At 33.3% G+C, this 23,715-nt stretch overlaps 4 protein-coding genes across 9 annotated transcripts; 2 read left to right on the top strand and 2 right to left on the bottom strand.

The window, feature by feature from the left end:
- The first annotated feature begins 1,612 nt into the window (after positions 1-1,612).
- Positions 1,613-4,636, top strand: LOC114175355 (general transcription factor IIE subunit 2-like). 2 transcript variants are annotated; one of them, XM_028060131.1, is made up of 5 exons: positions 1,613-1,731; positions 2,015-2,263; positions 2,997-3,128; positions 3,235-3,351; positions 4,049-4,636. In XM_028060131.1, the coding sequence occupies exons 2-5, from the start codon at positions 2,015-2,017 to the stop codon at positions 4,388-4,390; spliced, it is 840 nt and encodes a 279-aa protein (XP_027915932.1). In that variant the 5' UTR covers positions 1,613-1,731; the 3' UTR covers positions 4,391-4,636. The 2 variants fall into 2 exon arrangements, with proteins under 2 accessions (XP_027915932.1, XP_027915933.1); XM_028060132.1 differs by having other exon boundaries at positions 1,666-1,877.
- Positions 4,637-5,267: 631 nt separating this feature from the next.
- LOC114177585 lies at positions 5,268-12,312 on the top strand. 5 transcript variants are annotated; one of them, XR_003603150.1, is made up of 12 exons: positions 5,268-5,470; positions 5,568-5,670; positions 5,761-5,888; positions 6,017-6,156; positions 6,270-6,338; positions 6,560-6,698; positions 6,935-6,997; positions 7,082-7,125; positions 7,763-7,863; positions 7,944-7,996; positions 11,080-11,282; positions 11,984-12,312. XR_003603150.1 is itself a non-coding variant. In XM_028062990.1 (10 exons), the coding sequence occupies exons 1-9, from the start codon at positions 5,380-5,382 to the stop codon at positions 7,847-7,849; spliced, it is 864 nt and encodes a 287-aa protein (XP_027918791.1). In that variant the 5' UTR covers positions 5,268-5,379; the 3' UTR covers positions 7,850-7,863; positions 7,944-8,194. The 5 variants fall into 5 exon arrangements, 1 of the variants encoding a protein (XP_027918791.1); XR_003603149.1 differs by lacking the exon at positions 11,080-11,282 and adding an exon at positions 8,963-9,067; XR_003603148.1 differs by lacking the exon at positions 11,080-11,282 and having other exon boundaries at positions 11,984-12,310.
- A 1,254-nt stretch (positions 12,313-13,566) lies between these two features.
- LOC114177584 (probable DEAD-box ATP-dependent RNA helicase 48) lies at positions 13,567-17,700 on the bottom strand. Its single transcript, XM_028062989.1, has 10 exons — positions 16,863-17,700; positions 16,394-16,500; positions 16,078-16,133; positions 15,768-15,992; positions 15,379-15,585; positions 15,204-15,290; positions 14,919-15,014; positions 14,622-14,837; positions 14,151-14,333; positions 13,567-13,957 (listed from the first exon to the last, which is right to left on the bottom strand). Exons 1-10 carry the CDS (start codon positions 17,606-17,608, stop codon positions 13,727-13,729), a joined length of 2,154 nt encoding a protein of 717 aa, XP_027918790.1. The 5' UTR covers positions 17,609-17,700; the 3' UTR covers positions 13,567-13,726.
- A 1,277-nt stretch (positions 17,701-18,977) lies between these two features.
- On the bottom strand, positions 18,978-22,573 carry LOC114177586 (tetraspanin-10). The gene is made up of 11 exons (XM_028062992.1): positions 22,079-22,573; positions 21,331-21,443; positions 21,177-21,231; positions 21,015-21,070; positions 20,311-20,358; positions 20,140-20,188; positions 19,968-20,051; positions 19,804-19,871; positions 19,545-19,670; positions 19,378-19,453; positions 18,978-19,259 (listed from the first exon to the last, which is right to left on the bottom strand). The coding sequence occupies exons 1-11, from the start codon at positions 22,130-22,132 to the stop codon at positions 19,194-19,196; spliced, it is 795 nt and encodes a 264-aa protein (XP_027918793.1). The 5' UTR covers positions 22,133-22,573; the 3' UTR covers positions 18,978-19,193.
- Positions 22,574-23,715: the final 1,142 nt, after the last annotated feature.

Genomic DNA, 23,715 nt, shown 5'->3' with positions numbered 1-23,715 from the left:
ACATGTTAGTTTATGAATTTTTTTATAAAATAAAAAATTTATTACATATCAAACTGATGTTATGTCAGTAACATTGTCACATGTCACTGTAACGTTATGTGTTATTGTTTTTGTCTCATTTTGGTCCTATATTTTGAATTTGTCTTAATTTAGTTCTATTTTTTTATATTGAACATTTTTATTCCTATCCAACATAAAATAAAATTTAATTTTTATATATATGTTATACAATTTTTGTATTAAATTTGATAATTATATTATATTTTGAACAAAATTAAGTTTGTTTAGATTTATATTTCACATTCAACTTTATATAAATGTATTTTAAAATTTTATATTAATTTGTTATAAAAATGTTTAAAATTATTTTAAAATTTTACATTTGATTTTATATAATTTTTATTTTTAAACCAAATCAACCACTTGTATACAAATTATTGAATTTTATACATTTTTAAAAATACAATTATTTAAAATACAAATTCAAATTTAAAAACAATATTAAAGTATGTTATAACAAAATATTAATACAAATATAGTTCGATGTAAAATATAAATTTTAAAAGAGTTACAAAATTTGATAAATTTATTTTATATTATGAAATACAATTGATTAATAACTTTAACCTATTTGTTTGTTGAATTAATTTTGAATTTTTTTCTATTAACATTACATTATATTTCCAACTTTAACATTATGTTAAATAAAGTTTATTATAAAATATAAATTTTAATAAAATAAATTTTGTTAAAAGTATTTTATAAAAATATCAATTTTAATATAAATATTTTGTATACTACTTATATAAAAAATAAATTTTGATTTTAATTTGAAGATGATGAACGAAGTTGTTTAATTTTTAAAAAGAATTAAAACTAAAGGGAAACAAAATAAAAATAAAGAGACAATTGAAAAAACACACAATAATTTATTGGACACCGGATGAAGTATTTGAAATAGGAAAAAATACCATTCAAATATTACTTTTTTCAAAAGAATTGCAAAAGGATCCTTGAGTTTTTAATCATGAATGATTTTATTATCACTAAACCTACATTACGGCCAATAATACTTAAAATTATTACTAGAAAAACTTATAAAACACTTCTGAATCATGCAGGTTATCCATTATACTTATGATCCATTATTCATTAACCAATTTATTTTTTAATACATGATCATTCAATAAATGTTTTTTTATTAAGATAGATAAATTCGTATAAATCTACAATTCCAAAAAAAATCAAAATAATTGAGATTGAGACACTAACACCTGTATAATACTATGTCACACTTGTAGAATAATGGAATTTTTAACTTTCTAAATTTAAAAAAGAAAAAATACAAACCGACACGTAATATTAAGACACGTAATATTACTAATATAAATGATTTGATGACATCGGATTTAAAAAAAGAAAAATTAAGACAAATTCTCAAAATAAAAATTGAATTAAAACAAATAAAAGAGAGATAAGAGCAAAACATAATTTAACCTAACATAGAAACAATACTTAAGTAATTCGGACACATAACTGCATTTGCTTCCCATTAGTTTTTATACAACAAAAAAAAAAACTAAATTATCTTCCGAAATTTTTTAAAAATTGCTATTCTTAACATATTCACGACATGTATATGTTGTAGTTCTAGACACTGCAGACTCTAATCCAATCCAACCAAAGAAGTTCAGTCAATAACGGCAACAAAAGTCTTTGCTTCCATTCACGGTTATCTTCTCTCTCCCTCTCTCTCTCAATTCTCTACTTTCCCTGCAAGATTAGGGCATTCAAAACTCAATACTCACTAATCCTCCAAAATCTCTGGGTTCTTTCCCACTTTCCTCAGTGGAAGCTATTACTTTCTCGTTATTAGGGTTTGTTTTTTCTTCGGAAATCCCAAATTTCCCCCTCTCTGTCCTCAATTTGCACACTCAACTCAGAGTTTTACACTCTCAGTACTGCAATTTTCAAAGGGAGTAACTTAATCATTGTTCGTGTGTTCGCTTTTCAGATGGCGTTGCAGGAGAAGTTAGACAAGTTCAAGAAGCAGCAAGAGAAGTGCCAGACGACACTGTCAAGCATTGCAGCAAGCAAGGCCGCAGCAAGCCAAAAATCTGCCTCACATGGCTCGGCCAATGGAAAAAACGCGCCCCATCCAGTTAAGTTTTCGAACGACACCGAGAGGCTTCAGCATATTAACAGCATACGTAAAGCCCCGGTGGGTGCTCAGATGAAACGTGTTATTGATCTCCTTCTAGAGGTACCTATCCAACTTGCCTCCAACTATATTGGGTCTTTGTTTCATCGGGTTTGAATTTTATTATCATTTTTTTATGGTACTAGTGATAGATAGTCGCCCGCATGGTAGAAGAATTAAAAATGGAGTTTTGCTTGGCACTTGCATGCTTTGGATTGTCAGCATCTTAAGTCCTGTTTGGATAAACATTTCAACGACACTTGGCATTGTTGGGATAAAACCTCTCAAAAAAACACCAGGGCATGTTCAATTAAGCTTCTCAAGAAACACTAACACTTAGGTCTTGCTTGGATAAATTTAAAATTAACTAGTCATTAAGTAAAAATTATCTTATGCATAAAGGTAAAATAAACTTTTGGAGAAGTTAAATGAGAGAATTTCTATAAAAGTTGAAACCTACGAGTTGATTTTAACTTATTGGTCATTTTTATCTTTTTCTTATAATTTTCTACTAGTGTTCATTAAGAAATTTATCCAAATAAAGTTTCAGTTCTAAATATCAAAACTGTGTTACTAAATCACCGAGGGGAGGGAGATATAATTTTTTTTTTTTACCGTAATAGTATACGGGATGTGTACAATATAACTTAACATCCACGTGACATGTATAACCATGCTTTTGTTTCAGCCTTCTTGAAGTTAATTTGTGGCTAATGAATCTGAAATGGTGATTGGTACAGTGTAAGGTTGATCGATTTGTTTTATCATACTCTTATCTTCATGTGTTTGCCGACAGACAAGACAAGCTTTAACACCGGAGCAGATCAACCAGGCATGCTACGTTGACATAAAGGCTAACAAAGATGTCTTTGAGAATCTTAGGAAAAACCCGAAAGTAAATTATGATGGCCAACGATTCTCTTACAAGGTTACTCTTATTCATACCGACATGATATATCTGTAACATTCATTTATGCGGATGGTCCTTTAGAAAATAACGCGTTCTACTTTTTTTGTTTGCTTTTGGTCTATAGTCAAAGTACGGTCTTAAGGACAAAACAGAACTTCTTCAACTGATACGTAAGTATCCCGAGGGCCTTGCTGTTATTGACTTAAAGGATGCTTACCCCACTGTGATGGAAGACTTGCAGGTAAGGTTACTTTTATTAGGCCCCCCCAACATTGAGCATTTCTTGGCATTGATTTTCCGGGACATTGGTTGTTTTGTTCCTAGATTAGATATATGTAATAATCTCTTCTACATTGTACTCATCATGTCTACATAATGTTTTTTTGGAGAAACATGCACATTGGTCTGTTTTGAAAATATTTTTTGCCACTTTCTCCTAACATTTACACTATAGCATTTAGGTTAGTGCAGAAGAAATCAAAACACTTTATTAATCAGTCATTAGAAAATCTTGCTGTTAAGGTGCTTCTAGCTTGAGTGAGTTCAGCCTTTCCTGATACACATACTGGAGTTGGATTATGGAGCTGTATTAACGGGCAGAATTTCAAGTTTTCTTACTGCATGAGTTCAATTTGAAGGGCATCCTGCCTAGTAGTAGCAGAAAGTCCATTGAAAGTTTCCTCCTTTCACTTAACTGCATCTGTTTGGTCTTTCCTCCTTTCAAGACCCACCTTGCTTATATTCTTATTGAGGTTTAAATGATGCTGAAATATGTAAACAAGAATACACCCATTTGATGAAGTTGAATTGAAATGACTTCGGTTAGATAAGTTGTAGTGCTAGTTAATGTTTTTGCACAAATTGCAGAGTCAAAATATTGCAAATAAATGTTTTTCTCATGGAATAGGATAGGACCTTACAAAATTTTTGGTTTCTAGGCTTTGAAAGGTGCGGGGCAGATTTGGCTGCTGTCCAACTTTGATTCACAGGAAGACATTGCCTACCCTAACGACCCCAAATTGCACATTAAGGTGGATGATGATCTAAAACAGCTTTTCCGGAGTATTGAATTGCCTCGTGATATGATTGATATAGAGAAGGATCTTCAGAAGAATGGAATGAAGCCCGCCACCAACACTGCAAAAAGGAGGAGTGCAGCACAAATTCAAGGCATTTCTTCCAAGCCCAAGCCAAAGAAGAAGAAGAGTGAAATCAACAAAAGAACGAAGCTGACCAATGCTCATCTTCCAGAGCTTTTTCAAAACTTGAACAATTCCTGATTAGCTCTCGACTAGTGTTGGATTAGTTCAAAAATAGATAATGTATCAGACAGACTAAACTAGATTAGCAGACTGAAATAGTCAGGAGGTTCTTGCTGCTCCGTCCTACTCTTATTTGTTTACAATTTTTATTTTTTATTTTATACATCAAGGCTGCAGCTAATGGACTGTTGTGTATCAACTTGTAATAATTTGTGAATCTTTGTATATTAAAACTGTGTTGTATTTATTTACCTAGTCTTGTAACTCTATACATTAATTAGTAGATCTAAAGTTCAATTCCTTTATTCAACTCAACAAGTGAAATAAAGCATCTCTTTGATCAACTTGACACAGTAACCTAGCCAATGTTTCAAAAGTGTTACTTTTCTTTTTTATTAAAACACCCCGATCTCAACGTAATTGAAAGAAGAAGTGAGTTGTAATTGTGTGATTATGAACAATAACAATGCAAGAAAGTATAACGATAAAATTAAAAAAAAAATGCAAGAAAATACAAGAATGAAATTAAAAGAAAATGTTTTTATTGATCTTGAAAGGTTTTATGTACAATGATGATGTCTGTAAAGTGTGTTATATATATGTAGAAGGCTTGTGTTTGCGAAATATTTGAATAGAGTCTAGTCAAGAATCTTACTTTGAATAAAGTCAAGTGAGATAAAAAAATATTTAAAGAAATTCGTAAACCAATTTTTAAAATTTTGGATCAAAAGTAATTTTAAAATATCTTAAATATGTAGTAATGAATAATAATTCTTCAGAGGTTGTAAATGAATAAAAGTGAGAGGTAAAGAAGGCGTGGAGTGAACAACTGTAAGTGTAGTTCACTTAAAATGTAAGGCGCCAATTTTGCGTGGTATTTAAATGAAAGGCGTTGGTTTTTCCCAGTCCACCCATTTTCCTTTTCCACCCAATTTGTTGCTTTTTTTGTGATAAAATAAAACCCACTCTCGCTTTCATCGGAGAAGAGAAGCGCAAAGTTGCAGAAGATGGGTTTCGCGATGCAATGCTCAAGCTATGGCTCTTGTATTTCTATTTCTGTCCCTCATCGGTTTCCACAAACCCCTCTATCTTTTCACGGTCTGTGAGTTTGCTCCTTCAACTCTCAACTCCTTATCCAAATTCATTCATCTACATTTTTTTTTAATTATCTCATGAATTCGAATTTCCTTTCCAGCTTACCACTGGAACCAATTCCAGACTGCGCGAAAGAATCAGAGGATAACGGTTCTTTGTGGGTCGGACCAGCGAAGCTCCAACCTAGGTTCTGAGAGGAAAAGGTCTCTGTTTTATTCATTGTTGCACTTCCAATTTTCATCTCCCGGGGTTTCTCCTCTTAATATGAATATAACTGTTTCAATTTCTTGTAGAAAAATCGTGGAACATGTTTGTCTGCTCAAAGCAAAGCAGGAATTATCAGAAGAGGAAGAGAACGACATGCTGGATTACTTGTACACTACGCAGTACCAAATGGGTGGTGTTGTTGCAATTTCATTAGGTGGAGCGGCGTACATCATATGCATTCCCTAATTACGTACCTTTATCTACCGTTGCTTTAGATTTTTTCCCCTACATGTAATTTAGTGTTATTTCCTTTTGTTTCCATTGACCTTGTTGATTCTTTAGGGCGCGTTTCTGCTCCAAATCCAGAGCGTTACACGCATGCGCTGTTTATGCGCTTTCAGAAGAAGCAAGATCTTGAAAAGTTTTATGAGAATCCCTTTTACTTGAAGGTTCTCAAGGATCATGTACTGACTTACTGCCATGTATGCACCAACATGTAAACACCGATTCTCTGTTTCTTTATTCTTCGGCTGTTGCTGCGTGAACCTCTGCGTGTGAGCAGTTTAACTTGGTCTTCGTTTGATTTGTGTTTCAGGGATTAGTCAATGTGGATTTTGAATCGGAAGTGGATGATGAGATGCTTTCTATATTTCGCAAAGGAGAGGTTGGACTATACATTGAAGGCTTGCTCATTAAATGTTCATTTGACCATAATCCAGGGCCACAATTCTATTCACATTAGAAACATTGAAAGAAAACGGGCATAAATGCATCAATGTTCTGAATATTTGTTCTTGTACATTTTAGATTTAGATCTCACTTTTTTCTTCATATCTCATTACGTATGTCACGCCCCGTTTCTGATTATTGCAATGTATATAATAGGAGTTCAACCATGGAGTGGAGTTTCTGCTTCTGATATCATTTAATGAGACTGCAGTGAGTAACCAGGCAGAGGATGCATTGGCCTCTCTGGCATCGATTATGTCGGAATCTCCTTCCTTGATAGTCCAATTTACTCATGGTATGCTTCCAGTTCCACCATCATTGTATGAAAGTTAGGGTGAGCTTTGGCACAATGGAAAGGTTGCTGCCTAGTAACTAGGAGATCACGGGTTCAAATATTGAAAACAACCTGTATGCTTGACCTCACTTGGTGGGAGTGCAGTAGGTTGCACTTCGTAAAATAGTATGAAGAATATCCTTTTCATTGAATTTTTATTTTGTAACTGCCTAACTGGGTTATTACTATATTGCCAGGTTTGAATTTCAGTCCAAGCTCTAAGGAGTATACTCATGGAATTGTGATACGATTTCGATCAGGTAATCTAAGTCTCGTTATCTTTAGCATCTGATTTCCTTTCACTGTAGCGCTGGTACTGGTTGATGATGGTATTTCTTCTGCAGTTGAGGCATTTGAGATATTTATGAACAGCAAAGAGTACAAAAATGTAAGGAACATTTTATTGTTTCTTGCAGAATTGAATTTTGGCTATTATTTTTCTTACAGATTTTGGTCTAAAGTAGTGTGTATTGTATTTTATTGACGATTATAATTTGCCACATTTTTAATGGAAAACGTTTCTGAATGTGTCCTTTTTCTGTAAACAATATAATTCTAAATTTTGTTTGGGTTTGTGTTGTCGTTTTCTCTGGGTAAATGATAATTCTAATTTGTTGGGTGGCGGTCATTTTTAGGTTTCTTAGCATGGGTTTTTTGGGGGAAAAGGAAGAGGTTAAATTTTTCATTTCTAATTTAATACTCTTTTTAAGGTAAAAGACATAATATGATAGATTACTATAATTTTTCTTTTATCCTTCGCTTATTTTAGTAGACATTATGTATTTCTCTTAATTTAAAAATGAAAAATTTCCTGCTCCTCCTTATTCTTCCAAAACCCCATGCTAAATATGCCCTGAGTTTTTCCATTTTTATCATATCCACTTATTAAGATGAACTTCTAGTGAGAAAATTTTAATATAACTTCATGATATAAGTATCTTTACAAAACTAAACTATTACCACTGTAACCATATCTTCGGAACATGCATAGCAAGGTTCTAAGTTATCTTTGAATTGCAAAACAGGTATGGCATTCTAAGTTCCAGCCTATTGCTTACAAATCTTTGTCTCTTCATTTTTCTGTTGATCCTGTGGGAACAGAAATTATGTAGTGAGGATTTTTATGGTAAGTTCTTACAATTCACTCACTTAGCTTATGTGGAAGGGAGATACACATTTCACATATTTTATGCCAAATGTTTGCAGGTTGTCAACAAGAGATGCGGCTTGGTTTCCTCTTTTTAGAAACAAGGAAGAAGGTTATTTCCTGCTTTTTATTTTCCCTTTGTTTTTTTTTTTGCCATGAATTGAGTACAATAGTATAAGTGTCCACTTGTTTTTGTGAGTTGTGACATTCTGAAACATAATTGCCTAAGTTTTTTGTTTATTTATTCATTTGCATGTAAAATTGTACATTTTTCCTGGACCTTCCATCTTTATATTGTACATTTTTCCTACATAGTACTTTTTTTTTTCTCCGGTAAAAAATGTTGCATAATTTTTCAATACTGATTTATGGACATATGCTAAACTAATAGCTATCTATCAGTTCAACCACTACGGTCAACGACAATAGTAATGAACCTTCCTGTGAGGGGAGGACTTGGATGGGTGATCTTGAGATAAGAGTCTATTCAGGAGATGCTTTATTTTTCCCCTGCAACCGCACTAAAAGATTTCCTTTTTACCAATTTATAACAATATGGCATTAACTTCTCGATTTCAATTTTTTTCGTTGTTGTTGACAAAGTTTGGTTTTCAACCGAGCTGTTATATTGTGTAATCCGTGTAGTCAATTTCATCTAGCGAGATTAGTTGTTGACAAAGATTGAGCCAGTATTCATGTATGTCTACATACTGTTACCTTCGCTACTAGCACTTATCATTTTTTTACATCCTTGGCAATCACATCGAATCTAATACGCACTAAAATGAAAAGTTGTAGTATCCTTTTGTTAGGAGACTTACACAATAATTAGCAAAATTTACAATTTCTTACTACCTAGACTAGTTCATTTATGAAAGATTGTTATAAAAGAGATTAATGGCTTTTCATGAGTCACTAAGCTAAAATTAATAAAGACAAGTATTAGCGAGGCTCCTGCAAAAAATATGGAAATGTTGGGTTGGATTTCTCTGAACACCGTACTCTTGCATTTCTCCATGTTGAGCTTAAAAGGAATGAGAATTTGGGTTGTAATCTGGACTTCTACACTCAACCTCAGGAAATCTCAAGCTCAGGCTCGCTTGCTCTCAGCGCCAGAGTTGTCCAGATTGAGCTTTGCAACTAACTCTTAAGGATGACTTTGAAAACTTAATTTGTTTCCTCTGTGAGTTTGACTTTATCTTTGAGAAGCTTTACTTGTAATTTTTTTTGAATTCTTCCTTTTTTTCTACAAAAAGAACATCAATATTTAGAAATATGCTTAAGAAGTTAAAACATCTACTGCTAATTAATATTTAGATTACCTTAATATTTTATTAAAACAAAATTTAAGATAAATTCTATAATATGTAGGTATAACATGCATTTATCACATTTCCCACATCAGAGTATCTTCTATCTTGTAGCTGTTTAAAACCACAAACAAACTTTACCTAAATTTAATAAAAGGATCACTTCTACACCATTATTCCTGTCACTAATGGTATAATTAAGCCTACTTGGTAAGTAATGTGTAGACATACTTGAATTTGACTTGTTTGGGGGATTTTATTACTTTTACAGCAACGATCTTTTATCTGTTGACTAAATAATTAAATATAATAGTCTTCTGTTACATATGGACAGTGTATGTTAAACCTTTATTGTCAAAGTCCTACAATCTTATTACGGAGACTTCTTTTAATATTATTTACAAGCATGTGAGTGAAAGAAATTGAGGGAAATTACTAAAATCTAAGTTTTTATAAAATATCAAGCATGAAAGAAAAATGAGATCTAGTCATCACCCCTTTTACTGTCACCTTACTATTTTTCTTTCTTTCATTGTTCACATTTTAGTCAGAAGATCCTTTTTAGCATACCTTCTAGTGTAAATTATTCAGATACCCAACCCGAGAATTACACAGGTCATAAAGATTTTAAACAATTTTTGTTTGCAAATTTTCAAGAATAAACTTTGTTCATTGGGTAAATGTCTGCATATTTCATTATTTTTCCATTGAATCAAAGTACAATTTCTGTCTTTAGAAGACATGGACGATGATCCTGACGAACTATTCATCCTACATCTTTAATGGGAAACTAAAATATTTTACACCAGAAGCCTGCAAAAACTTGTATAACTTGACAAGCAGCAGACTGATAGATAGTTGATCAGTTATGAAGGGGGTTTGGACCCCCTGGAACATCTCGTAGAGAAACTCCATAAATTGGGTGGACCTTTTCTGTGCTAGGTCCCTGTTGTGTCTTTCTATAGAAAAGCCATGAGATTGAGAGCCGTTGAGAAGAGGTGCTTTTTTCTTTTTGCTTTATTTCCTTACTCATCCATCTACCGGCCTTGCAGCAACTTGAGAGCTGGCTAAGCATCAGTATAGTCATTAAGATCAGAAGTGAGAGCCTTGAATATTGAACTGCCATCACTGCAGCCTTGTGAGTTGTGAGAAACTTAAAAATACCAACTACCACAGTAATAAAGAGAAAGGCTGAATTTAGTTTATTCCCTTATGCGGGACAGTTTGTTGTCCCTTTATACGAGGTCAGGGAAGAATTAGAGAAGATAGAGCCAAAACTAAATTAATATCAGTGAAATGGCCAAACTGCCCACTGATCATAAAAGGATTTGCTGTCGACCATTGTCTGGATGAGGATTTAGTAGTTGTGCTTGTTTAGGCACAGTTGCTGGTGTTCACTTATTTTGATTCAGGTCTGTTTGTTGGGATTTCCCTCTGATGATTCAAATAACTTTGAGAGTAGCCGAGAGGATATAATTAGATACTACTGCATTAAACTTGAACTCATGATGAATAAAAGCTGCGCTTTTAAATTATTGTTCAAGAAAGCAGGAGTCCTCTTTGGTCCTTTTACTCTGGTGGAGTGCCAAATAAAAATACTACTTAGAAAAAGGATGAGACCGTTGACTTTTCTATCAATTGGGTGTATTATGCCTCTCATTTAGAGTTTTGATAATTTAATCGTGTGATAATAATTGAGAAGACTTGTGCATGCTTTCATATACACCCTGTCCTTGGATCAGAATGACAAGTAGTGTTGGTGCCTATTTTCCGATTTAAATTTTGTCTTTCCTCGTCTGCCCTGGCCACTAATCTAGTCTTATTGGTAATCTGATGCGATATTTATCTATTTTTTAATTCGTGACCCTTCGATTCGTTTTCTCAGTTACCTCATTCAGTCAATACCAAAATCATGGTACTGATGCAAAAGCAGCTGTCTGGTTGCTCTTGCCCTTCCAAGTCATTTCGTGGTCTCAATTATGATGAGCGAACTGTTGAAGAATGGGGTCCCTGATAAGAAATCAGAAGAGAACGGATAGTTGAATTCCTTGTCTCAATCTTTTTATCCTCATCTGTTATATTTAGTAGGTATGCTTTCGAGCCCCATTACTTGTGAAGTTGGCTACCTTCGTGTCAGTGTAAGAGATAAATGGGTTGTGTCATAAGTTAATGCTTATGAGTGTAGCAACTGTTTTCCACAGAAGGTCTTGGCTAAAACCACATGAATGAGGGCCCTTTGGCGCCTGTTCTAATTGACTAAACTTATTGGTGCTTCAGTTTCATTGTGCATTAAACAAATAAATAAATAAATAAAACTAAGGTCATTCTCAATCATCGGTCCCTTTGATGGGTTTACAAGTATAAGCATGCACCGACGGTAGAAGTTGAATCTTGCCAGCCAGTGGTTAGGACTTAGACGTTACCCACATGTTTAGAACATGTTCAAATCTAAAGGTCACGATGAATGATGATATATCTTAGTAGTGACTCTTTTTGGACTGAACCCAGACCTATGTGCTCAATAAGCTGGACCCTCTTCCATTTGAACGTTTTATACTTCAGTTTTGAAGATTGTTAGGAAAATTTAAATACTGTTAATTATTAGCTGCTTCTGTCTTTGTTACTCCAGTTCTAAGAGTTCCTTTTATTTTAACTGTATTTTCAATGCTTGAGTTGAGCTATATATTGGACAGGACAAGATATTACAAAAGGCCATTTGATTCTTCTTAATTACTGTTAACTTTTCCTCAATCACCATGATCACATCTCAGGGTTTTTTGTTCTTGCAGGTTGAGTTTGATTGTGATTATGCTGTGCTGTTACATGTCTCTTGTTGCATCCTAATGGGATACCAATTTGACTCCTGATTAACAAGGTGGACCCAAGATCCGTTTAATATGGCCATGGTTATTTAGGTCAAGGTGATTTCGTGTGGAACAATATAATGGTCCCATAATAGTACTTGTGGGGATGCAGGACAAACGTCAAAACAGATAATTTAACATTCTTTTTCTGTTGTTAATGTTGACTCTATTTTGAACAAAACTACTTCACACCCTGGCAATGTATTAAACTACCAAATATTAATCCAATGGGGATTTTAAATATAAATAAAATATTAAAAAGATGTTTATTAAATAAACAATTAAGGTTTAATAAAAAAATTGAAGATATGCCAAATTAAGAAAGACACATGTTTAAGTGTAAGAGTAAACCCTAAAGCTATCTTGCTAGATTCAAGTTTATAATGTAACACTGCACACGACATAAAAAGATTTAATTCTATTCAGCTGTAAATTTACATAGTAAAGTAAACTAACAAGAATGGAAATGTTAATAATGTTCTGTTGAAAGATTTGCCTGTCATGTACAAATTATTGTGAATTGATGAAACTTGTCGTTTATAATGTTATTAAAATTACGTGTTTTTCTAAGTATGAAAAACATTATAACCGTCTTGGTCTGGAGCGAAGGCTTGGAATACTATTAGAATAAATCACATGCACTAATAGCGAAAATTTTGAAGTATCATTATAAGTTCGTCTACTTTTATAAAATATCATTCAGAAATCATATTTCTGAATAAAATATGATTTCTATTAAATTTTTATTTTTTCATCAACATTTTTAGGTTTATGCGCGGAACTCTAGTCCATTCTTTTGCAAACTAGTCACCTTACGAGGTCCTTTGTCTTCTGTCCTTATAGTTTTTTTCATGTACTTTTATAGATATGAAAAATGTCAAATATTATTTTATAAATTTTGTTGAAAAGACTTCAAATTACACATTCAATAATGAAAAATTAAAGATATTAAGATATTATATTCTAGAGTACACAATTCAATATGTTTTCAATGTTTTTTAATATTATGTATTTTTAAATTATACAATCCAAAAATACATTCTAAATTGCACAATTGAAATTAATTTTTCAACTCCAATTTTTTTCTTTTACTTTAAAAAAAATCCGAAATTTGTCTTGTTATTTCTTATATTCCTCATCTCTAGAGTATAAAGATATTCTCAATAGGAATGTGCCTTATCCAATGATTCCCTTGTAATATACGTCTTTATTATTTCTCTGTTCATCTCAGGTGAGGCACATTATTTAGTTGTTATACAACCATCACACCATGCACTTCCAACTACACCTTCTACCACATGTGCAAACCCATCACCTCAACCTTTTCTAATCTTTCCTCTTTCTTTTTAACCACATACACACTCCTCTCCACATCTCAGAGTCTGTACATCGTACTACAACACTACATCACTTCCTTTGATTAGATTGCAATCAATCACTGTATCCTGCTCTTGCATTCCATTATTTTTCATTTTTATTGCAGTTAGTCTGTTTTAAGATTGCTATAGTGTTAAGTCAATCATCAATGGATTAGTATTCTGATATGAATCCTGGGTGCCAGACATCACTTACAACGATTGAATACAGGATTTCAGCATCAACAATTGAATAATCAAGAAACAAAATTCAAGGACCTTGTCCCATGCTGCTAGTATCTCTTTAACTTATCTATTTACGAATTCTAATGCCAGGAATGTCTTTCAAACCCATTTTTATAGCAGTTTTTCGGAAGAGAGCAGGAGGCCTCTGTAAACCAATTGATTCAGAAAATTGGTTTGCCAGTTCAGCTACAGTGGTCTTTTCCCTCCCAATTTCCCTGATAGAGTTGTAATAACCAAGCCAAGCATGATAAGCAGCTTCTTTGATGTCATTATCAATCTTTGCCATCGAATTCTCAATCTGCAAGGATCATAGACAAAAATTGCAGTTAACTTCTGTACATTCTAGATAGTGCTCGTGCAAAAGCCATGCTCAAAATAAACATGGAGTAATCAAAACTATATCAGGACACGGTATGAATTTTTTGGATTAAAACATATATGGCATAAAAATAAAAATTTTGTATACATGAGAACAACAGCAAGAAATGTACCTTCAGTTTTGCCTGTGGATATATGCCAGGTAAGGGTAATTCCTGTAGAGGTAGATCCTTAATTTCTTCTAAAAAGTACTTTTCCCATGGAGCAATCAACAATATGCCTTCCCCTTCTTTGTCTTCTCGACCCGTTCTTCCAAGGCGGTGTATGTATTGTTCTCGGTCAGAAGGAATTCCAACCTGGATTTCATTTAGACACTATTAATAAAAAGTGAAGTGTGCACTACATCCACCTAGATTTCACACATAGGGAAATGAGTAGTTCCTGATGGAATCATTGTCTAGAAAGAAATCCACCTTTTACTTGACATTTTCAGCAAGAAACAATTCACAGTCTCATAAGGAACATTGTTTCTGTAGTTGTTAATTTATCCTCACAGATCAAAAGGAGAAAAAAGAAAGAAAATTTTGCAACATCCTAAGTACAGAAAAGCATGAGTGGAAACACAGTAAAATATGTAAGTATACCTGTATGACTAAGGTGACATCAGGATAATTCATTCCCCGAGATGAAACATCAGATGAGACAAGAATCAATTGTTTGGATTCCTTGAACTCATCTGATATACGAGTACGATAGAGCTGAGGTTTTCGAGAATGCATCTCCCTGACATTCATTTTCATTTCCCGAAGAAGGTTATACATGAGTGAGGTCACCATTCCGGTTATACAAAATACAATAACCTGTAGGCAAATCTATGAGTCAAAACCATAAGGTATATAGCAAAACAATTCAAAATCTGAAACAGCATATGTATTACTAACCTTATAATCAGGTGTTTGCAAGATATGCTCCTTCAGAATATGATGCACTAATTGAAAATGTGACTCGTGAGGAGCAACGAGATAAGATTGCTTCACCTGTGATAGCCAATCAGAACAACCATACAATCATTAAAACAATAACAGTTTTACAAAAATTCAAAATTATAATGGTAACCCCCTCTTCCCCAACAAGAAAAAATGTATAACCTGAGCCTCTGGAAGTCATTTAAATATCTATTTTACTTGTGCAATTTTTAGAGTATGACAATGGTTGTTGTAACTTGCCTGAACAGGAGTTTCCACGCAACCCATTCCAACAGTATCAACATACTTGTGTTCCCTTTTCAAAACAAGCTGGGATATACGACGTACCTGTATATTTTTAACCATCAGCATCACTGTTGACAGAGTAAAGAACCTGAGATTAAAGATTAATTATTGAAAAAAAATCTAACCTAACCTCCTTTGGTATGGTTGCAGAAAACAGTAAAGACTGCCTTTGACGGGGCAAACAATCCACAATTTTTTCTACATCCTTTCTAAATCCCAGGTCGAGTAAATGATCAGCTTCGTCAAGTACAAGCATCCGCAAGCCCATTAATCGCAGAGATATTCCAGACTTATTCTCAATATGATCCAGTAACCTACCAGGTGTAGCAACAAGTATCTGCAAAAATTGATACAAGGAAGTAAAATGCATTGTTTTTTTACTTGGAGTGACAATTTTATTACACAATCAGTAACATCTCTTTTCTTCTGTTTTTTCCCCTTGCTCACCAAGAAAACACCTACTTTAGGCCAGAACCCAGATAATAGGAAACATAAATAATTTTATATATAACACAAAACCTGGCATGGTTCTGATTCAAGGCGTTTTTGGTCAACTTTAAATCGTATGCCTCCAACAAGAGTCTGCACCCCAATGCCATCTTGATATTTCAGCAAAACTTTCGCTACAGCGGCAATTTGACTAGCAAGTTCTCTAGTAGGGCAGAGAATAAGAACATATATTGGGGGAACCCGTTGAGATTTATTGCTAGTCATAGCTTTCAGAACTGTTTCAATAGCAGGAAGCTGTTTGCACTCAACATCATTGATAGAAAAAAAAATCAAGACAAAACGTAGTATGATAAAACAATATAAAAAATGTGGGGTATACCAAAAAAGCTACACTTTTTCCCGTGCCAGTTTTAGATTTGACTAAAGCATCCAGGCCTGCAGTGCAACATAGCTAAAACCATCATCAAAATCAAATAAAACACGGTCATCTTACAATAACAAGCAAAAGACTCAAACTGGACTCAAACAAAATGCAGTTGAGAGAAAAAAAAAATACTATAATGCAGGAACATTAACATACACAACTTTTGTAAGATGAACAAGAGATAATCACAACAACAACAATAAATGGAAAATAGAAAATGGATTGACCACCCAGCTGCGAAAATCAAATCTGAAACAAAAGGGCAGCATACCCTCAAGGCAAATCGAGAGGCTAGCCTCTTGCACCCGTGTCATATGAACATAACCAGCTGAAGAAAGTGCCTTGATAGTTTGCGGTGATATACCGGACTCATCAAATCTACAAAAAAACAAAACATCTAAATCACCATTGCAGTAGTGCTGTTCGACAAAACAAACCAACCATTTCATATCGATACAAGGTTTTAAAAATGGCCTGCTTTTTGTCCCAACGTCAAGGTTTATGGGATGTCTAAAACCACCATTGTAGCTATATCCGTAATTTCCAGCAATGTCAATAATCAATAATCACAATTAAATTAAAATTTTAAAACTTAAATGCATCTATCAATACCCTGCTCAATTTGCATTACCATCCCTCCCACAACCTATAAGTGCATGCTCTAATTAATCACAAAAACTCAAAGAAAAAACGGCTTTCTATTACCAGCGTAAAAAAAAAAAATTAGCTGAGTAGACAACCTTGTGTTGCTTAGAATACTTTCATGGCTGTTTTGTTTCTCACTCTCTTGCTCCTCAATCTGTCTCAACTTCCGCTTAATAAGTTCACGCCTAATAAACTCAACTTCTTCAGATGGCTTAGGCACCACCCTCTTCTCTCTCTTCACATCATACTCCCCCAAAGAAGCACTGCTACCCGTCTTCAAACTCAATTCATTCTCATTCTCACTCTCACTCTCGCTCTCATCGGAAGAAGAATCGTCACTACCTTTCCGCCAAAACCTATACTTGTGGGCCCCGACACGGTTGTTCCTAACCTCAGGAACCGAACGGTAGGCCCTAGAATGTTTGGGGCGAAAATTAAGGTTTGGGGTCGGTGTCGGGGTCGGGTTTGGAGTCAGGGGACCGTCGTTAGTGTTCCAGAGATCTTGGGCGCCTTCTTTGACGAAGCGGTCCGCAAGGGCTTTGATTTGGTCGTTAGGGGATAAAGGGCGATGGGTGGCGGTGGCGGCGGAGCGGTGGTCGGGGGAGAGGGTGGAACGGATGTGGGAGCGAATGCGAGCCTCGTAGAGCTGCTTCTCTTGTTCGATGAGTCTCTTCTGTTTGTCTCTTGCGCGTTTCTCGTGCATGCGCTTCCACTTCCACTTGTTAACGCCACCTGGAAAGGTTCTCGGACCGCCACCCATGTGTCGGAGCGCCACCTTGTTGTAGGTGCACGCCACCTCGCACACCGTCCTACGCCCTTCACCAAGCATCCAAGCCCACATCGCTGGAAACAAGCACGACCACTGCAGGGTTTTAGTTTCAGCAGCGAAACCAAACTGAGGTTTTAATTCTTTGATAAAAGGGGTTATGAAGAATGTGATTAAATCCTAAATCAAACCAAGGATGTCGCGAATTATTTATATCAATTTCTATGATAATAAAATCCTAATATTTTAAACAATATAATACAATAAATATACGACACTATGAACACAATCAAGTTTTAAACAAACACAAATAAGTCACACTTTTTATATTTTTAACATCCGTTAGAAGATAATAATCATTTATATTTAACACTTATGACACACTGTACTTCAATTTAGGAACTTAGGTAATGTATTTGTGTTTAATAAAATTTGACCAATTTTAATGACAAAAAATAATTAATTACTATATAATTACAATTTAAATACCAGTTTCAAAACTAAAAATTATTCAAAATGTAAGTAATTTCAAAAAATTATAATTGATTTCTAAATTGATAATTAAAATAATTTCTATTATGAACTATCTTTTAAATTGATCACTAACATTAACTACAGAGGTTTTGACTATCGAAATAATTAATTTCTAAATAGTCACTAATATTAACTATCAGATTTTGGCTAACAAAATAATTTGTCTCTATTTAAAAAATTGGTCTTTAATATATTTTTGATTACTAAAATTAGTCATTATTTAAGAGTTTTATTGTAATGGTACTTTTTATGATGACAATAATTTATATTTTTTTATATTGACAACTTTAGTACATATAGTTTTAATTTAGATGTACACAACAACAATCATATATTTACTATGTTTTTAAGAATTACCGTACAATTTTCAATATTCATGTATCATATATTTATACGTATTATTTTGAAAATTTGAAAATTAACGTATTGACATATTAGATACATGTGGTATTCCATATACATTATATCCATGCATCATAAATAATCATCATCTTTAATATTCATTTTTAACAACTAAAACTAATGTTGCAGGAATCAGCCATCACCTTTTGAAAGCAACAATGTTTTTTTATTTTATGAGATTTGTTATATTATTATATAATGTAAATTTATCTTATTTATAGTAACCATGAAATCTCCATATTTCTCACTTTAAATCTAATTCACCGGTACAATATTGGTTTACTAAATTAGATTTGTACCACTTATAATTATTATAATTATCTTTAATTGATGTAAGATATTTGACAAATTGGTGAATTACAAGAAACTGATTTTTAATTTCCTTAACACGAATCTTATGCTGCTGTGACATACGTAGAACTGATTAAAGGTTATTTGTTTATCTAATAAGCAAACGAACAAGGCATCATTAATCTGTGACTTGTAGAGATTGGTGAACATTTCCATATCATCATAACCACCCCAATGTTAGCTAATTTTGGATTTTCTATTCACATCAAATCAAATAATAACATCAAAGATATTAACAATTGAAGTGATGGTGTTCACAAAGATTGCACAATCCATCATCAAGGGGTCCTCTAAAGATAACACGAATTTGGGAAGTTTCACTGATTTTCCCCTTCAAAATTGAAAAACAATTATGTTATGATGATGCTTCCATTCAAGCTTTAGAATGCCTTCTCGCAGCATTTCGTCTCGCGCAGCATCCCACAAAGTATATAATCGACTGCATTGCACCAAAACAACGCCATCAATGTCAGTGACCTTAAAAATTGTTTACCTTATTTCTCTATAAACATTCTTAACACAAGAAAACAAGGTAAAATCATTCGAGTTTGCCTTACCAAGACAACAAATAAAACAACATTAAATATAGCAACAACTCGCCACTCGGTTTTCATGTATTGTGCCACACCAGCCCTGGATTCAAGATTCAGAACAAACAAAAAATGGCAGTGAGACAATATTTTACTGATCTAGAAAATCAGAAATACAGCATGATCATGCTTACTTGCAAGAGTCACAGTCATAGCATTTGATGGCTCGAGAATTTTTGTATCGCTTGCAGTCATTGTTGGGGCTAACTGGATGAAAAGTCAAGTCATAGTAGGATGCATTTGCAGCAGGATATCCACACCTAAGTTAGACAAAACCCAAACTTAAAACAACATCAGAAATATGCACTCATTTTCTTATCTGGAAAATAAACTATACCCTATTGAAATGCATTTGGGTAGCTATTAAACAAGCAGCCAGAGAATAGAACCTACTGAGAAGGTGGTCGGCAGCAACCAGCTTCAATTGGCGTCAATTTAGCTGATTTATACTGTTTAAGAGTCTGCATAACAGGAAAATTGGAAAGGTACTAATCACAGCTTCTTTTTTTGGTGTAGATGATTTAAATTCAATGGAATAGTATAGGTCACAATCACACCTTATATTTTTTGGATAGGTTGTTGCAGTCTTCAGATTTGACAAGACAAACCTTCAACCTCTCCCAATTATGAGAATTGTTTAACTAAAACAAAAACAAAAACTTCAAGCTTTTGGATGTTGAGGTGCTACTGTGCACCAACAATTCTCCATCATACTGACAGAAGTTTTACCTCTTTGAGAAACCAAGAACTAAAATCCTGAAGCTGATACTCTTTATACCTAAGCAGACAAGAAGGTTGTCATCGATCTTTCATCACATCACATATATCATGGAATTGTCACCATTTCAAATATTAAGGATCATAATAATATAAAAATAAATGAAATACTTGATTCCTTACCTCAAGCCAGTCACGCTATGACCTGATCCATTGTTGGTGACGATGAACCTGACACAATGGCAGAACGTTACATAAGCGAATCCACACATGAAGCGACAGTGAGGTTTGCTGAAGAAAAATGCAAGTTTTGAAATGCCACTCATGCCACCCAGTGGAACAAACAAAGAAAGATAACCATCAATGAAACATCAACTCATCATTCAATTTGGATTCTGTGAGGTTTTTTTGTGTTGCTTGTGTCTTCAAAATACATGACCACTGATTATGAAGTTTTAAAATATATTAAAAGGATATTTGAAGTACAAAGCAGTGTGTTCTTAATAATTTAGCAGAGGACACTAAAAAACTCAATAGAGAAACTGAACTCAACTTAGTTACTAGTGCAAATGAGCGTTTTCACAGTTTCTTTAACAAAATTAATTGCAAATGATACTGATATGTTACATTACACAGATTCTAAGTAACCTACTACTGCTAAAACAATAAAGATAATTCCGCATATATGTACCATGGACTGCCAAGGTAGCAAATTCGTAGAACAAATTCGGCTAATGAACATACCAATAAAGCAAAGAAGAGCAGAAATACAAATATGTTAAAGACTTTTTAAGGCCAGTATATGAGACTCCAAACATAAACATGACAGAGACAGTTTATATTTACAAAAAAGACAAATGATAATGAGAACAAAATTGCATACTTACACCAATACTGTGAAGACCAGGATTCCCATCAAGACAATGAACAGCGAGATCAGATACTGCAAGTACATTGTCAAGGATGATACCCAGAATCCAAAATTTATTTCAACCATTATCTGATGTAACCATCTTAAAAATAGTGAATCTGATAAGAAATAAGGATACAACCCATAAGAGTATGGAGATGTCTTTCAGGGCACCCAAAAACCCAACTACAGATCTGCACAACAAAGAAACAAGAGAGAAGACAATGCATTTTGGCAGAAAATATTCAAAAGAGAAACAAAGGCATCAAAATCATATAGAATGCAAAGCTGACATCAAGAAAATAACTGCTCCGAGGCCTATCACAGGCAAAGTGAGAGACTTTCTGCAGCCATCATGATGAGTGCTCATCCACACTCCAAAAATTATCACAACAATGGCCAAAAGCTGCGCAAGGTGAACAAGAAACCAGCATAAACAATCACTAATTGTAAAAATAATGATAATAAAACACTTGCAGCCTGTTTGATTCCCTTCTCACTTTTTAGGTTTAAAAATTGTCTTCAACAACATTTCCATACTAGATAGATTCTCATTTAAAATCTGTTATGTTTTGAAAATTGTTTCCAAAACAAGTTCTTTTGCAAACCGGAAAATAAAAACAGCGGGAGATGTTTTCTCATCTTTTTCTGTTTTCATCTTCCCCGATTACACACTGCTTTGAGCCTCGCATCCTACACCATTTGTTTAAACAACATTGTTTAGTTGCATTTTGAAAACTAAAAGCACCTTTTTATAAACAGAAATAAAACACAATCGTGGTTCTCATTCGGTTTTTCATCTTCAGTACACATATAAACGGTTAGGGAAAGAATGCAGTAACTGTGAACAGCAGGCAAAGTTGGCAGATAAAAATCGTATCTTCGGAACAAGTTCAAGAGAAAATTAACGAAGGGTATTCAAGAACAACAGAAAAAAAGCACGTGAATATAAGACAGTAGACAAAGAAAAAATGGAACAAAAAACCCAAAAATCGAAATGAACTGGAAAACTCGATCACTGTAGGAATCAAACAGCATTACCATGGTGAGAAAGTTGATCCATCGAGTAACAAAGGTGCTAGTTCCCATTCCCATTTTCTTCCGCAGAGGGAAAACTTGGAGTGTCTGAATATTCTGGGTTTATCTTAGAATTTGTACTTTATTCAAAACAATTCAGTTTTTGTTTCTACAAGTTCTGGAGACAAAGACAAATCATTCACTAAAAGGGAAGCGAATGGTAAGTGAAAAAAAAAAGGGGTTCATTCAAATGATGAAGCATAATGGAGAAGCAGGTGCATTATGTGCGATGAAGATGCGACACACGGTGTAGGCTAAGAAACCCAACACTTTACGACACGATACCCTATGCTATTCACACCCAACACAACACAACACTGTCCCAAACCAAACCCAACACTTTAAAGAAAGCTGTCGTTTTTTTTCAAAATTAAAAATGAAAAGAAATGAAAGCTGTCTATAGTTATGGAGAATTCAAACTTGTGGTCACACATCCCCAGTACAACGTTCACCCATGCTGTTGAAAACCCTGGAACCAAGTGCATATAAGCTACTGTCCAATTTGTTCTTTTTAAGACATAATTCAGTTTTGTTGACCAGTAACTAAACTAATAACATAATCATTGTTCTAAACCAGGATAATTTTGTGGGGCAGTAGTTAAAAATATTTTTAAAATCTCAAGGATTAGTTCAGTGGAATAAGACATGTTCCGGTATTTGGCATGTCAGAAATTTGAATTTTCACTTCTTTATTTAATAAATATGAGAATGCTTAATTGCTATGAATATTTTTCATAACTTTGTTAATCATTATTAGTTGTTAGAAGAGGAACAAAAAACAAAAACATGTATTTGCTTGAAAGGGAAAAAATATATTTTATATCTTATTTTCCTTTTTCTGTTACTTATTCTCACTTATGTACTTTTTCTATTTTTTAATAAACACTCTTATTTTCATTTTATTTTTCACATGTATTTTTTTTTTTCTATTTCCATTCATTTTTTTATCTTTCCGCAAAAGATACCTTAAAGAGAAGTTTAATAGAAGATACTTTTTTTCATGATTTTTATAATTATAAGCCTTAAAAATGAAAATTCTTATATATATATATATATAGACACACACACAAAATATTTGTTTCAACTTATGTAGTTTTTTAGAAATTAGAAGATAATATATTATTTTTATCAAAATCTTAGTTGTCATCACGTGTGATTTAATAATTTCCAATAAAATTTATATTTTTATTTATAAAAATTAGAATTGCACTCCTTTTGTAAAAAAATAAAAATAAAAATAAAATAAAAACTTGACTAAATGACATTTTTGAGGGAACGTTATTTTTGAAAAGTAAACCAAACATGACAAAACTATTTTCACGAATTTCATATATACATGTTACAGCATATATGGTATTCACGTGTTTTGAGTTTTCAAAATTAATTTCAGGTTTGAATGTAAAAAGCATTAATGCCTCATTTTATTTTTATCTTGGAGAAGAAAATTATTTTATGATCTAATAATAACATAGTGGTTTCCATATTTCAAAAAATATAATTTCTGAAAATACAATATTTAAAATAATAATACTAATATAATAATAATAATAAAAAATTTACAATGGTACGGTGACAAAATGAATGAATTTAATCCATTTTAA

Source organism: Vigna unguiculata, chromosome 3, assembly GCF_004118075.2.
Source record: "Vigna unguiculata cultivar IT97K-499-35 chromosome 3, ASM411807v1, whole genome shotgun sequence".
In the NCBI taxonomy this organism is placed as follows: domain Eukaryota; kingdom Viridiplantae; phylum Streptophyta; class Magnoliopsida; order Fabales; family Fabaceae; genus Vigna; species Vigna unguiculata.
This window is presented reverse-complemented; position numbering and strand designations above follow the sequence as displayed.

Excerpts from the sequence above, each read along its gene's own strand:
- LOC114175355 (XM_028060131.1), top strand. The coding sequence starts at position 2,015 with ATGGCGTTGCAGGAGAAGTTAGACAAGTTCAAGAAGCAGCAAGAGAAG. Across the intron at positions 2,264-2,996 it reads TTATTGATCTCCTTCTAGAG|ACAAGACAAGCTTTAACACC; the intron begins GTACCTATCCAA and ends GTTTGCCGACAG. Across the intron at positions 3,129-3,234 it reads GCCAACGATTCTCTTACAAG|TCAAAGTACGGTCTTAAGGA; the intron begins GTTACTCTTATT and ends TTTGGTCTATAG.
- LOC114177586 (XM_028062992.1), bottom strand. The coding sequence starts at position 22,132 with ATGGGAATGGGAACTAGCACCTTTGTTACTCGATGGATCAACTTTCTC. Across the intron at positions 20,052-20,139 it reads GTTCTTGGTTTCTCAAAGAG|TTAAACAATTCTCATAATTG; the intron begins GTAAAACTTCTG and ends TTTTTGTTTTAG. Across the intron at positions 19,260-19,377 it reads TTGTTTTATTTGTTGTCTTG|TCGATTATATACTTTGTGGG; the intron begins GTAAGGCAAACT and ends GGTGCAATGCAG.
- LOC114177585 (XM_028062990.1), top strand. The coding sequence starts at position 5,380 with ATGGGTTTCGCGATGCAATGCTCAAGCTATGGCTCTTGTATTTCTATT. Across the intron at positions 5,471-5,567 it reads AACCCCTCTATCTTTTCACG|CTTACCACTGGAACCAATTC; the intron begins GTCTGTGAGTTT and ends TTTCCTTTCCAG. Across the intron at positions 5,889-6,016 it reads TGTTGTTGCAATTTCATTAG|GGCGCGTTTCTGCTCCAAAT; the intron begins GTGGAGCGGCGT and ends TTGATTCTTTAG.
- LOC114177584 (XM_028062989.1), bottom strand. The coding sequence starts at position 17,608 with ATGTGGGCTTGGATGCTTGGTGAAGGGCGTAGGACGGTGTGCGAGGTG. Across the intron at positions 16,501-16,862 it reads AGTATTCTAAGCAACACAAG|ATTTGATGAGTCCGGTATAT; the intron begins GTTGTCTACTCA and ends GTTTTTTTGTAG. Across the intron at positions 13,958-14,150 it reads ATCCACAGGCAAAACTGAAG|ATTGAGAATTCGATGGCAAA; the intron begins GTACATTTCTTG and ends TGATCCTTGCAG.